We start from the raw sequence: 13,181 nt of genomic DNA on the forward strand, positions 1-13,181 counted from the left end.
TGTGAAATGAGCATGCTCAGCGCGCTTGAATGCTGGCTGACCGATGTGGGAGGAAACCGGGAAAGGAAATCAGAAAACCAGGAGAGGGAGACTGGATGTCTTTGAATCAGACATCCCTTGTTCCAAGGACTTTGTGCAACCTTTGCTAAACTCAATGGTGTATTCATTGTAGTTGCCCCATATTTCAAGTGATACCTTGCTTGTTGTTGTTGTTGTTGTTGTTGTTTAGTCGTTTAGTCGTGCCCGACTCTTCATGACCCCGTGGACCAGAGCATGCCAGGCACTCCTGTCTTCCACTGCCTCCCGCAGTTTGGTCAAACTCATGCTGGTAGCTTCAAGAACACTGTCCAACCATCTCGTCCTCTGTTGTCCCCTTCTCCTTGTGCCCTCCATCTTTCCCAACATCTGGGTCTTTTCCAGGGAGTCTTCTCTTCTCATGAGGTGGCCAAAGTATTGGAGCTTCACGATTTGTCCTTCCAGTGAGCACCTTGCTTGTTATAATACCATAATTTCTTTTTATGGGGTGGCGGAGAAGGCTGCAGCTCAGTGACGGAACCAATGGATCACATGCAAAAGGTTCCAGGTTCGATCTCTGGCATCTCCACGAAGGGCTATGAAAGACCCCTGTTTTGGGGTTATCTACAGATCCATTGCCAGTAAGTGTGGGTGTGAATAACACTGAACTCAGATGGAGCAACAGTATGACTTGGTATTATGGGCCAACTTCCTGTGTTCATGTTTATTGGTGGGGAAATTTCACAATTAAATCTTTTCAGATTTGTAGTAAACATGTCCAGCTGCCGAGATTATAGGGGTGTGGAAGTGAAAGGGGACAACTAGATTTTAGTAGAACTAAACTGCTATATGTCCAATAATGTACTGACACAGGGTCCCTTCGTGGCAGCCACAGCTAAGCCCCCTTCCAAGATTATTCAATCTCCTAAAATTACACAATAATCGTATAATTATACAATAGCAATTAGGGATGCATTACAATGGATCAATACAGATCTCTGCTGTGTTGCCAAAACTATTATTTCTGTGCACATACACAGGCAAATGAGTTGGAATGCTCTGATATCTTCTTTTGGGGTGACTTAAATTGTGCTGTCCTTGAAGTTCCATTGCAGGTAATGGAACTTCCACACCTTTCTCTTGAAACGGCAGAACCTTGAGTTCTGCCGTTTCAGTGTTCCCAAATGCTTAGCTTGGTGTTCTTCCCAAGTGCCTTCTCCAGAGTGACTCTAGGAGCCAGTCCTCAATGGCTGACTCATCTCCTTTCACTCCCAATTGGCTCCTCATCTCAATGGTAAAAAACCTCACCTTTAATGCTGCTTCGGCAGCTCAGCCCCTGATGACCCCAGACCACTATACTGTACATGCAATTATTGGACATGGATTCATACATTATGCACTTAAGATATGCATGCAAAAATGTTTTTAATGTACACCAAAAGGGCATGTGTGCTTGCATATACTCAGCAAGCACCTGCCTGCCACATGAAACATTCATGCATGAAGAAGCCAGAACTGGCCACTGGTCCCCACCATGAATTTGCCACAATGTGTGACATAGACCCCAGCAGTATGCTTGCAGTAGAGGCCCATGGCACAAATTTGCATGGTATTTGCATATATTCGTGGGAATGTTGTGGATAGTAGGAGAGGCTATATTGATTAAATACAGTGGTGTACCTCAGGTTACAAACGCTTCAGGTTACAGACTTTGCTAACCCAGAAATAGTACCTCGGGTTAAGAACTTTGCTTCAGGATGAGAACAGAAATCATGCTCCTGCAGCGCAGCGCAACGGCAGCGGGAGGCCTCATTAGCTAAAGTGGTACCTCAGGTTAAGAACAGTTTCAGGTTAAGAACGGACCTCCAGAACAAATTAAGTTCTTAACCCGAGGTACCACTGTATTACCCTTTCTCACTCATGCTAGTGAATCATAGTACATTCCCCAGTATACTGCGGGAAGCTAGTTGGTAGATTCATTTGAATCTCTTCACTTAAGCAATCCAATCTGATTTATCCAGATTGGGTTTGTTCCTAGTAAATTCCCCTTTAATCCCTCTTAAAAAGAATAAAGACACAACAGTCTTCTCTTAAAAGTAATAAGAAGTTTACTCACATTCAGTTCACAGTAGGTTCCCTGAAGACAGGCTTTAGCTGGAAGTTACAGAAGAGAGTTTGAGTTCATCCCATATGGGGATGGAGTTCATGTGCTGCTGGCTGAGAGCCAGCAGACAGCAAAACAACATCAAGAGAAAAAATGGCGTCAAGAGAGTCAAGAGAGCATGGCATCATGAGGAAGATGGCTGCGTGACCAGCCCTTTTATGGGGTCTCACGCAGGGGGAGGATGCTCCAGACCAGGTGTGACAGGAAGTCCTCCTGGTTGGAGTGACATCCCCCTGTGTCCACTCTGAGCAAATGGGAAGTGTTGTGCTTGACTGCTCATCTTACATTCCACATCTGCCACAAGAAACATTCATGAATGAAGGAGCCAGAACTGGCCATTGCTCCTTACCATGCATTTGCCACAATGTGTGACACAGTCGCCAGCAGTGTACTTGCAGCAGAGGCCCATGGCACAAATTTGTATGATCTTTGCATATATGAATACAGTTGTCTCTGGGCAAAGAGAGATGGCATGTGGCGGGGGTCTCATATTAAAGGTTTTTTTAAAAAAGTTTTTAAAAGGGGAAAGGGGCAGAAAATTTGGGGCATGCCTAGTACAAGAGATTTGGGCTCAGGGGCCCTGTACCACCTTCTAACAACGTACACACAGGCAGTGATATGCATTCAGGCATGCTGTTACCACCACCTCATGCTAACATGGTTACACACTAAACTTGGTTCCATGCTAATTCTTGCTCAGGCTTTCTGTGTTATTTCTTTGTAACCTCTGAAGCCACTCTAAGAGCATAAGAAGAGTCTGCTGGATCAGGCCCATCTAGTCCAGCATCCCCTTCTTACAGTGGCCAACCAGATACCTGTGGGAAGCCCACAAGCAAGACCTAGCAGGCAACAGCACTCTCCCCTCCTGCAACTCCCAGCATACTGTCTCTGAGGGAGATCATAGCCATCAGGTCACCCCTACCTGTCAGCTTTTGGGTTGGATCCTGCTCCTGTGTCTCCCGACAGCAGTATGGAACAGCTCCTTTCCACCATTGCTTTAGCTTTATTATTAATTGTAATAAATAATATTAATTATAGTTATTACATTTACAGCTCAGCTTTCCTCCAAGGTGGCACACATGCCACCTTCTCCTCCTGCTTTGATGATGATGATGATGATGATGATAACAATAATTTATTTGTACCCCGCCCATCTGGCTGGGTTTCCCCAGCCACTCTGGGTGGCTTCCAACAAAGATGAAAAATACATTAAAATGTCACACATTAAAAACTTCCCTGAACAGGGTTGCCTTCAGATGTCTTCTAAATATCAAGTAGTTGTTTATCTCTATGATGGGAGGGCGTTCCACAGGGCGGGCGCCACTACCGAGAAGGCCCTCTGCCTGGTTCCCTGTAGCTTTGCTTCTCGCAGTGAGGAACCACCAGAAGGCCCTCGGTGCTGGACCTCAGCGTCTGGGCAGAACAATGGGGGTGGAGATGCTCCTTCAGGTATACTGGGCTGAGGCCGTTTAGGGCTTTAAAGGTCAGCACCAACACTTTGAACTGTGCTCAGAAACGTACTGGGAGCCAATGTAGGTCTTTCAAGACCGGTGTTATGTGGTCTCAGCCACCAGTCACCAGTCTAGCTGCCTCATTCTGGATTAGTTGTAGTTTCCGGGTCACCTTCAAAGGTAGCCCCACGTAGAGCGCATTGCAGTAGTCCAAGCGGGAGATAACTAGAGCATGCACCACTCTGGCCAGACAGATCCTCACAACAACCCTGCCAGGTAGGCTCAGAGACTATGGCTAGCCCGAGGCTGGGCTACATGTCTGAGCGGGGATTTCAACTTTGATCTCCGGGGCGTCCTCGTCCTCATCCTACCCTCGTCCTCGTCCTACCCTGTCACCCTACTGTTGTGCCAGGAGAAGCTTTACCCGCTTTATTTCTGCCTGCCAAGCTGCTGCTAATAGTAATGGCACAGGAGCACAGCAACGGACAAAGAAAGCTTGGCGGCCTTCGTTTCTCACCCGCCCTGCGCAACCCCCACTCCACACCCCTCCACCCCTGCGCTCGGCCCTTGGGCAAAGGATGCGCATCCCGCTGCCGCGCATCTCCCGCCCGCTTTCCGTTCTTGAGCAACCGGGCAGGAAAAGGGCTGCCGCTCTCACTGCATAAATACTAGAGCCCCGACTGAGCGGACAGCCTGCTGCGCGGCGTTGACCCGTCCAAAAGCACAGCATGTTTGGAACTCCCACTAGGACGAGGCAGGTAGGAGGGAGATGCCCGGTCTCGGAGAGGAGGCGGGGCTGGGGGTCGCTCGCCTCGCCCTCCGGAGAGGGGGGACGGAGTGGAGCTGCTGCCCACCCCCCGGATCTGAGGCTTGCCGAGCGCTGCTTGGCTTTGTAGAAGGTCTGCCACTGGCTGCTGCTAGCAGCTAGACGGCTTCTTTTGACCCACGTCACTCTCACGTGGTGGCTTCGCTTCGCTTGCCAATGAACTTTTGGTCCATTCATTTCTTTGCTTCTAGGAATGCCGCAGGAAGCGCCTTGCGATCCGAGGCGCGCGCCACACAAGGGCCTGTGGAAACATGTCCTGGTCTGTGAACTTGGCACCTAACGCAGCCACATTGTTGGAAAGCTAAGCAGGACCGGGTCTGGTCAGGATCTGGATGGGAGACCATTACAGGATGACAGGTGGGGGTCGACATACAAAAACACAAGGAAGGCCCTCAGATTAGCTGAGATTCCTTCAATTGCAAGAAAGTGGAATGGATGACTCTTGAAGTCCCTTCCAATTCTACAGTTCTATGATTAGGAAGTGGATCGGGAGACGTCTCATAACACTAGAACTCGGGACTCCCCAATGAAGCTGAAGTTCATGGAATCATAGAATTGTAGGAAGGGATCACAAAGGTAATCTATTCCAACCCCCTGCAATGATGAAGGAATCTTTTGCCCAATGTGGGGCTCGAACTCATAACCCTGAGATTAAGAGTCTCATGCTCTACCAACAGATGGAAGAAATGACTTCATCACACAGAGACAAAGTTTCTGTGGATTTTTGTTCCCACAACCTGTAGCAGTCAACCGCTTTGTTGTTGTTGTTTGGTCGTTTAGTCGTGTCCGACTCTTCGTGACCCCATGGACCAGAGCACACCAGGCACTCCTGTCTTCCACTGCCTCCCGCAGTTTGGTCAAACTCATGCTGGTAGCTTCAAGAACACCATCCAACCATCTCATCCTCTGCCGTCCCCTTCTCCTTGTGCCCTCCAACTTTCCCAACATCAGGGTCTTTTCCAGGGAGTCTTCTCTTCTCATGAGGTGGCCAAAGTATTGGAGCCTCAGCTTCAGGATCTGTCCTTCCAGTGAGCACTCAGGGCTGATTTCCTTCAGAATGGATAGGTTTGATCTTCCTGCAGTCCATGGGACTCTCACGAGTCTCCTCCAGCACCAGAATTCAAAAGCATCAATTCTTCGGCGATCAGCCTTCTTTATGGTCCAGCTGACAAAGACAACAGGCATCTAAAAGTCAACCAACTTAGGTGGCTTCAAAAAAAAGAAAAGAAAAAAGGATCAGAGAGTTCTGCCTCCACTGTTTGAAGCAGTAATGCTTCTGAATAGCAGTTGCTGGAAAACACAGGAGGAGGGAATTGCTGTTGCACTCAGATGCTGCTTGCAGGCATCTGGTTGACACTGTGAGAAGACGATGCTGGACCAGAGGGGCCAGCAGGCTCCTCTGTTTTTATTATGCCAGCAGCCCTTACAGGAGGTGCCCCTCATGAATCATGTGCCACAGAGATTTGAATTAGCAACCCATCTTGAGACCTTCTCTTCTTGGAAGGGATAAATCCCCCCCTTCCAACAGATACCAACATGCCCATCTTCCAGAGAGTCGAAAGTCTTTGTGTGCCTTTTTTCACTGAGACATCCCTGGCAGTTTTGCATCTTTCTGCTGATTCGCTCATCCCAGGAGCCCCCTGCCCCTATGCAGCCAGTAGCAAGGACCTTTGATATCATGGCTGCTGTCAGGCCCCCCTTTTTAATGGAAATATAAACAGTGCTTGTTTTTTCAGCACAGAAATGTAGGGCTGGACAGACAGCACCTGTCAAATTTTGTGTGTCATGCAGATGGGTAAAGCACAAAGCCCTCACTTAAAAAAAAAAAAGGTGGAAATACACCTCACAGTATATCATTTCTGTACCCTAGGAAATGCTGTTAAGGGAGTGGAGTTGTGTGACACTTAGGTGGGGGGGGGGAAGGGAATTATTCACAATTATCCGTGGAGAAATCTTGCTATTTGTGTGTAGCATTTTACACAGCGTACTTATGGCAAAATGCATATCTTAAATCCCTTATAGCTCCCTGGGGTGGCCTTGTGGCCACAGCCATTCAGTAGAAATGAAATGGTTTGTTTTATAATGTGCATTTTGTCTTCCCTGTATGAAACTAATTGCAGACTGAAGAGTGTGAACATCCCAGTGCTGGTGCTCTGTGGCATGTGGTATTAGATCAAGCTGCGTTATGGCTACCCAAGGTCATAACTCTTCCTTCCCCGAAGGAAAGAATGCCAGTCACCTGCTGTTTCACAGCTGGCAGTGTTTTCTCCTAGCACTCTGTTCTGCGTTAATTTGCATGTTCTTATCTGCCACTTATTTGTTACCGTTTGCACCCCATCCTTCCTGCAAAGAATTTAGACTGCTGGTTTAGCTTCGCAACGGCCTTGTGCGGTAGATCGGAGTGAGGCATAAAGCCACGCTAGACAGGATTGGAGTTGTTCTGTGTGTGTAGACATGGCACTGCCCCAGTCATGTGGAAATGGGAGGTGCATTTGTAAAAACAAAAGGGGTGTCTGGATTTGCACTGCAGAACCTTCCTCGAACCAAGGTCTGTGCGCAGCTGATCTCTGCATAACTTCTCTGCCCATGCAGTTTCCCCTCAGATGTAGTTAGAATACCAAACTGAACCTGCCTAAGAGAAAAGTACTTGGGGAGAGGGGCTGTGGGCAGGTCAAGCATGGAAAGGAGACACGACCAGCCCTACCATTGGGCAGCATGAGGTAATTGCCTCAGGCTGCAGATGCTAGGGGCCAGTAGCTCCTGGTTGTTCCTCCTGCTTCCTTTTTTGTGGCACACAGCCTCTCCTGGGGCCCCTAATCTGGCCTGCTGCCTTCATTGCCAGTCCAGTCAACTTGTATAACTGGAACAGGGAAAAGATGCCTCAGATAGTAAAATGTCTTGGCTCAGCCTTGAGGGGGATTTTAAGTTCCCTTGAGAGCCAGTGTGGTGTAGTGGTTAAGAGCGGTAGTCTCGTAATCTGGGGAACCGGGTTCGCATCTCTGCTCCTCCACATGCAGCTGCACTCACCTCACAGTGTTTGTTGTGGGGGAGGAAGGGAAAGGAGAATGTTAGCCGCTTTGAGACTCCTGAAGGGGAGTGAAAGGCAGGATATCAAATCCAAACTCCTCCTCCTCCTCCTCCTCCTCTTCTTCTTCTTCCTTCTCTCATGCATTTCTTTTGCTTTGGCAATTGGATCCTCCCTCCTTTTTTTTTTTTTTGGAGTAGGGAAGTTCTGGGTGCCCAAAGAGAAATTGTGTACTTTTTTCCCCAACAAGACAGTTGCCGAAAGGGGTTTAATCCTTTATATCCACTTCATGGTCCCAATGAAAATTTCATCTCCCTTTGCCTCTCCAATGCTGCAATTGGCTCACCAGTTAAATTTCCATATACTGTATACTTATTTGAAGATGGCTATCATATCTCCTCTTTTCCAGACTAAACATACCCAACTCCTTCAAGTGCTTCAAGGCTTAGTTTCCAGAGCCTTGATCATCTTGGTTGCCATCCTCTGGACATGTTTCAGCTTGTCAACATCGATCTTAAATTGTGGTGCCCAGAATTGGACACAGTATTCCAAGTGTGGTCTGACTAAGGCAGAATAGAGTGTTACTATCACTTCCCTTGAACTGGACACTATACTTCTGTTGATACAGCCTAGAATAGCATTGCTTTTTTGCTGCTGAATCACACTGTTGAGCTTGTGGTCTACTAAGACCACTAGATTCTTTTCACAAGTACTCATGGCAAGCAGGTGTCCCCCATCTTGTATTTGTGCATCTGGTTCTTCCTGCCTAGGTCCCTACTGAAATTCATTTTGTTAGTTTGGGCCCAGTTCATCAGTCTGTTAGGAGAGGGTCATGTTGAATACTGATATATACTGTCTTCTGTGGCACTAACTACCCCTCTCAGTTTGGTGTCATCTGCCAATTGGATGAGCATCCCCCCCACCCCCATGAATGAGCTTAAGATATGTGCTTTCTCCTCACTAAATGATACTAAATACAGGCTAAAGTACAAAGTGCGCAATGTTGTTCTAGTTAAATGAAGTCTACACTTTGAATGCTACAGCCATACTTTCAGCATCTGTTCTATTCCTTGAAGGGATAGATGGTCTTTGAATAGCAGGGCTGTGTAAGTGGTGCTTCAGGAATCAACTTTGCCTTGTGAAGGCATGCATGGGTTGCGCCTGTCAAGGAATTTATTATCTAACTTTTGTGTTCCCATGAGGGGGAAAAGCCGAACTATGAGGAAAAAGAATACGAAGGAGGAAAGTTTGCTACCATCGAGCACACTGGAGAAACATTTGATGCGGCCTGTCTTGAAGCCGTGGCAAAACTGTATAAATACTTGGAAGGAAGCAATGACCAAGGTGAAAAGCTTTACATGCTTTCTTCACATCCCCCTTAATTCAGCTGCTTAATTGTTCATTATCTAATCCTTGGGGGGAAAGACAACATGAACATGTATTTGTTCATATTTGTCATTTTGTCTTTGATCTGCATTTCTTTTTCAGGGGCTAAGATGAGTGTGGTAGACCCAGTGTGTATCACTGCATTGCTTGCGGATGATGGGTCACTGCAGCTGAAGGTGAAAGTCTCGCTACAGATTCCAAGCCAGTTCCAGGCCAGTCCTCCTTCAACCACTGATAAGAGCATCCGGATTGAACAGAGAGGGAAAATGGCTGTTTTCTTCATGTAGGTTTCTTAAGCCGGTTGTGTAACTCTAAAGCCAACCTGGTTCCCTCCAGATCTTGTTGTGCCACAACTCCCATCATCCCTAACCATTGGCCATGAGAGTTTACATGTCCCCTCTCAATATGCTGTGATATTGACCATGCACCCACACACCCAATGCCTAGCAGTTACAGTACAGTCAAACCTTGGAACTTGAACGGCTCTGTTGCCAAACATTTCAGTTCCCAAACGCTGAAAACCTGGAAGTAAGTGTTCCGGTTTTCCAACATTCTTCAGAACTCGAACGTCCAACACAGCTTCCACTTGAGTGCAAGAAGCTCTTGGAACCAACCGGAAACCAAGCCTTGGAACTCGAACGTTTCAGAACTCGAACGATCTTCCAGTATACAGTGGCAGTACACATTAGTACTAAATATTTAGGAATGCCCTGTTAGAGTGACTCTGGTGCCCAGCCTTTGATCATCATGCTCAGAATGCTATTTCTGTTAGCAATACTAGGGAGAATGAGAGCAGGATGGGTCTGTAGTTTGCTAGTTGTCCTGGTCAAAATGTGTACCCAAACATTAGGCTTTGTGGTTAGTTTCTGTCTTCCTTTAAAGCTGCTCATACAACCCTGGGGGAGGTGTCCCCCACTCTGTGAGAACCCTGACTTTCAAATACCCAAGGCTGAGGCCTAGAAACTCTTTTAGTTGAGCTACGGCTCTGAGCCAGTAAGATGTTATACAGCAGCTGTCCATCAATGTCTAGAGTGCTAAATCCATTAGTAGCCCAAACAGATGTATCGAGAATTGATAGCCTGTCATTTCTGATGTGTCAGTTCCTTTGAACCAAGCTGAAAGATCTTGAATGAATTTGGCCTGCCACTTTTGGTTGGGGAGCTTGTTTATGCACACTTACTTCCCGGGGGTACAGCAGATCATTCAGCCCAAATGGCCTTTGGATGTCACTCTGGTGTCAAGGGAAAGCAAAACTTTATTGCAATTCCTGCGATGAAGTCGACTGTCAAGGACCACATTTCAGAAAAAGTAAGCCTCTCTTTGTCAACACAAGGGGACTGGGAATCCACTCTAATTCTCCAGGCGCAGCGAGGGGAATATGAAGAGGAGGCTTCCGTTGTTCATTCTAAATGTCTGGCACAAAATGTCATGTTGGGCTTTGGGAGCAAATTTCCCTTTGTGGCAGTTGCCTTAACCACAACCACTCTTTATGCTATTATGGTAGATGAGGTTCCCTTGACTGACATCTCTGGAAATTGCCACTAAAGACACATATTGATTCTAACCATGACTGACACCTGGGCAAATAGAATTTGATCCTCTTTTACCAAAGTCCCATGAAAACAAAAATGTAAAAAAAGGGGGAGAGGGAGTGGGTTAACGGATGTGGTTGAACAGTCTTTTTTGTTTCCTTTCTTCACACACAGTAACCATTTTAGATGCTCTTCTGACTGAGCCATTGTGAACATATTTAAGGTGCTATCTATGTTGAAGGGAACCCAGTACCATTCTGCTCAACTTTCTGCTGAGGACGCAACTTAGAAATGAACAGGAGCACAATGATGCTCTTATGCAACTCTCCTTACTTTCAGTAGGGCTTGTGCATGAGAACATCCCAGTGCATTGCATCCCATGGGCCAGATCTGTCTTATTTCCTGCTTGGCCACCTCTAATGGCACTGGAAATCTGCCACCTGCTTTGCCTTGAGATCTGCTTCTGGGGCACACTACAGAAGGGCACTTGCAAATCTAACAAATCTACTTAAAAACTCTGCTTGAATTATTCTTTTTCCTCTTCTGCAATTACATTCAGGGACTGGTCCACACACCACCCTCTAATTTTCCCCTTTGTTTTTATTGTTCTCTTGTTTTTTCTTTGTTCATAGGACATTTCACGGCAATGCCAAAGGAGAGGAGTATAAGAATTATGCAGCTCAGCTGAGATCTGCAGTAGGAACTGAGAAAGCTGACCACAAAGAGCTATATATTTTCAGCAGTTATGATCCCCAAAACAAATCCTTCGGGAATCGCCATGAGGTTTCACTGCGGAAGAAGTGAGCAGTCCAAAAACAAGAAAGACGCCCCAATTGGGGAAGGTGGAAGAAGGAGGAAAATATCCACAGGTGCTATAGAAAGCTGATGTGCGTTTTGAAATTTACCCAGCATGTTTTGAGCATATTGCTTTTTATCAAAGGTTGTTCCAGCTTTGCTGCTTTCTTTCATAAGCCATGAGTTGCATTTCTTGGGCTGTTTCCCATCTAAAACAGAATAGCAGAAGTAAAATACCATTAATAAAGAGAAGTGCACTCAAAAAGCATTGGGTGAACCCAAAGATAAATACCGTAAATCAGTGGAGGGTTTTTTCTGACACCAAAACAAGTTTACCTCATTGTTGGTAGGCTGTTCACATTCTACTATCCCCCCTTAGTTCAGAATCTAAATAAAAACTGTATCAGTAATAGGGGGAAAGGTCCTTATTCTGAGCTTGCATGTTCCTACTGTCCTTTAGTTGTGACCTCAACAATGTCAGCTAGATCTCTCCCAAAGTTGTCCAGAGGGATAATAAGACAGCTGTACTTACAAGCCAGTAAAACTGGCACCTGTTAACAGATTGGTATTTCCTGCAGCACTGTCAACATGTTACACTCATCTGACTTGGGAGATAATTTCTATCCTTAGTCCAAGTCAACCCTAGAGGCTGCTTTCGAGTAAGGTACACTGACAGCACAGTCCACAGACTCCTGAAATGGGTGTTCTTGTCTTTGGAGCCATGTTTGCATTAGAATTAGTAGAAGCTGCATCATTAGCAACAACAACTATCACCAGCTGCCATTGTGTCATTAGGTAAGGCTCATGTGGCATTGGAAAGGCATTTGGGGCAAGTACATCTTTAGGTTGTGTCTAAATGCCAACAGCCTATTTATTTGGAAATGCCTAAGCTTTTCTTAACTTCAGTCTCCTTTTACAATCATGGATTCATATGGTTAGAAGGTACCTGGAGAAGTCATCTTTCTTTTCGTAAATCTGCCAAAGAATAAAATAAACTAAAATTGGAATTGACGAGTTTTCTCAGGATGATGGAATGCATGTGTGACATCTTCCAGTGGTCTAGTGGTGGTGGCACTCACCATTCTTCTGATAGAAAATGCTGTGCAGGAGCAGGGAGAGGAAAAAATGGGGGCTCAAGGAGGGTCAGTTGGGGTGGGAGTGATAAATGATCTTATTTTCATCTGAGCAATGTTGGAGGGTATGGTATCCCCATATAGTGCTCTAATGGAGACCTTTGCTCTGCATTACTTTTTATTCCCCCCTTTTGAAGTGAGAGGCTCACCTCAGACTGAAGGATGAAGGACCTCAGTCCAAGCTATGATCTGACTACTGCATTTAAGCCCTGGATCACTTTGTACCTTATAACTCTTTGTTTCCTGGAATGCTTGCTGAGATGTCTTAATGGAACACCCACCCTTTTGCCAAAGCCTTTCAGCTTCTGAAGAACTGTGCAATTTTCTACCTAAATATGGATATGAAGGGCTGTTATTAAGCACATTTTTAAAATAATAATAAAAACAAATATAAAATGCATGTTTTGAGGGTGTAACTGCATCCATCAGAAGTATAATTTTGTGGAACAAACTAATAGTTTAGGTGTCCAAAATTAGTGCCAAAGCGACAACTTGAAACCTGAGGTGGTGCACATATGCATTCCTTTGACATCTCTGTTTGTGGGTGACAAGGTTTCTGCAGTGGAATGTCAGACGGGGCGCAGCAGCAGCGTGATGCATGGAGTCCTGGTGGAGAGGAAAGCCGTGCACTTCAGTCCCAGAGGAAATGCAAAAGGTTCCTTTCCAGATATTAGGAGACACAGCAGAAAGCAGAAACCTCACTGCACTTCGGCTTCCAGGGCCAGCCAAAACATTAGGTAGAAGAAATTGGAGGGATAGAAGAGCAGATGTTCATCTTCAGATCCCCCAGACTGTTCCCCCTCTGTTGGAAGGTAGAGCTCTGTGTGTGCCTCAGGTTTCCTAAGCTAGCTTGC

At 46.2% G+C, this 13,181-nt stretch overlaps 1 protein-coding gene across 2 annotated transcripts; it reads left to right on the forward strand.

The window, feature by feature from the left end:
* Positions 1–4,231: 4,231 nt before the first annotated feature.
* HEBP1 (heme binding protein 1) lies at positions 4,232–12,727 on the forward strand. Of its 2 annotated transcripts, none has more exons than XM_079993412.1 (4): positions 4,232–4,388; positions 8,684–8,825; positions 8,970–9,150; positions 11,032–12,727. In XM_079993412.1, exons 1-4 carry the CDS (start codon positions 4,359–4,361, stop codon positions 11,201–11,203), a joined length of 525 nt encoding a protein of 174 aa, XP_079849538.1. In that variant the 5' UTR covers positions 4,232–4,358; the 3' UTR covers positions 11,204–12,727. The 2 variants fall into 2 exon arrangements, with proteins under 2 accessions (XP_079849538.1, XP_079849539.1); XM_079993413.1 differs by having other exon boundaries at positions 4,260–4,388; positions 8,693–8,825.
* The last annotated feature ends 454 nt before the right edge of the window (positions 12,728–13,181 follow it).

This window comes from Podarcis cretensis (genome assembly GCF_951804945.1).
Source record: "Podarcis cretensis genome assembly, chromosome: 10".
Lineage (NCBI taxonomy): Eukaryota > Metazoa > Chordata > Lepidosauria > Squamata > Lacertidae > Podarcis > Podarcis cretensis.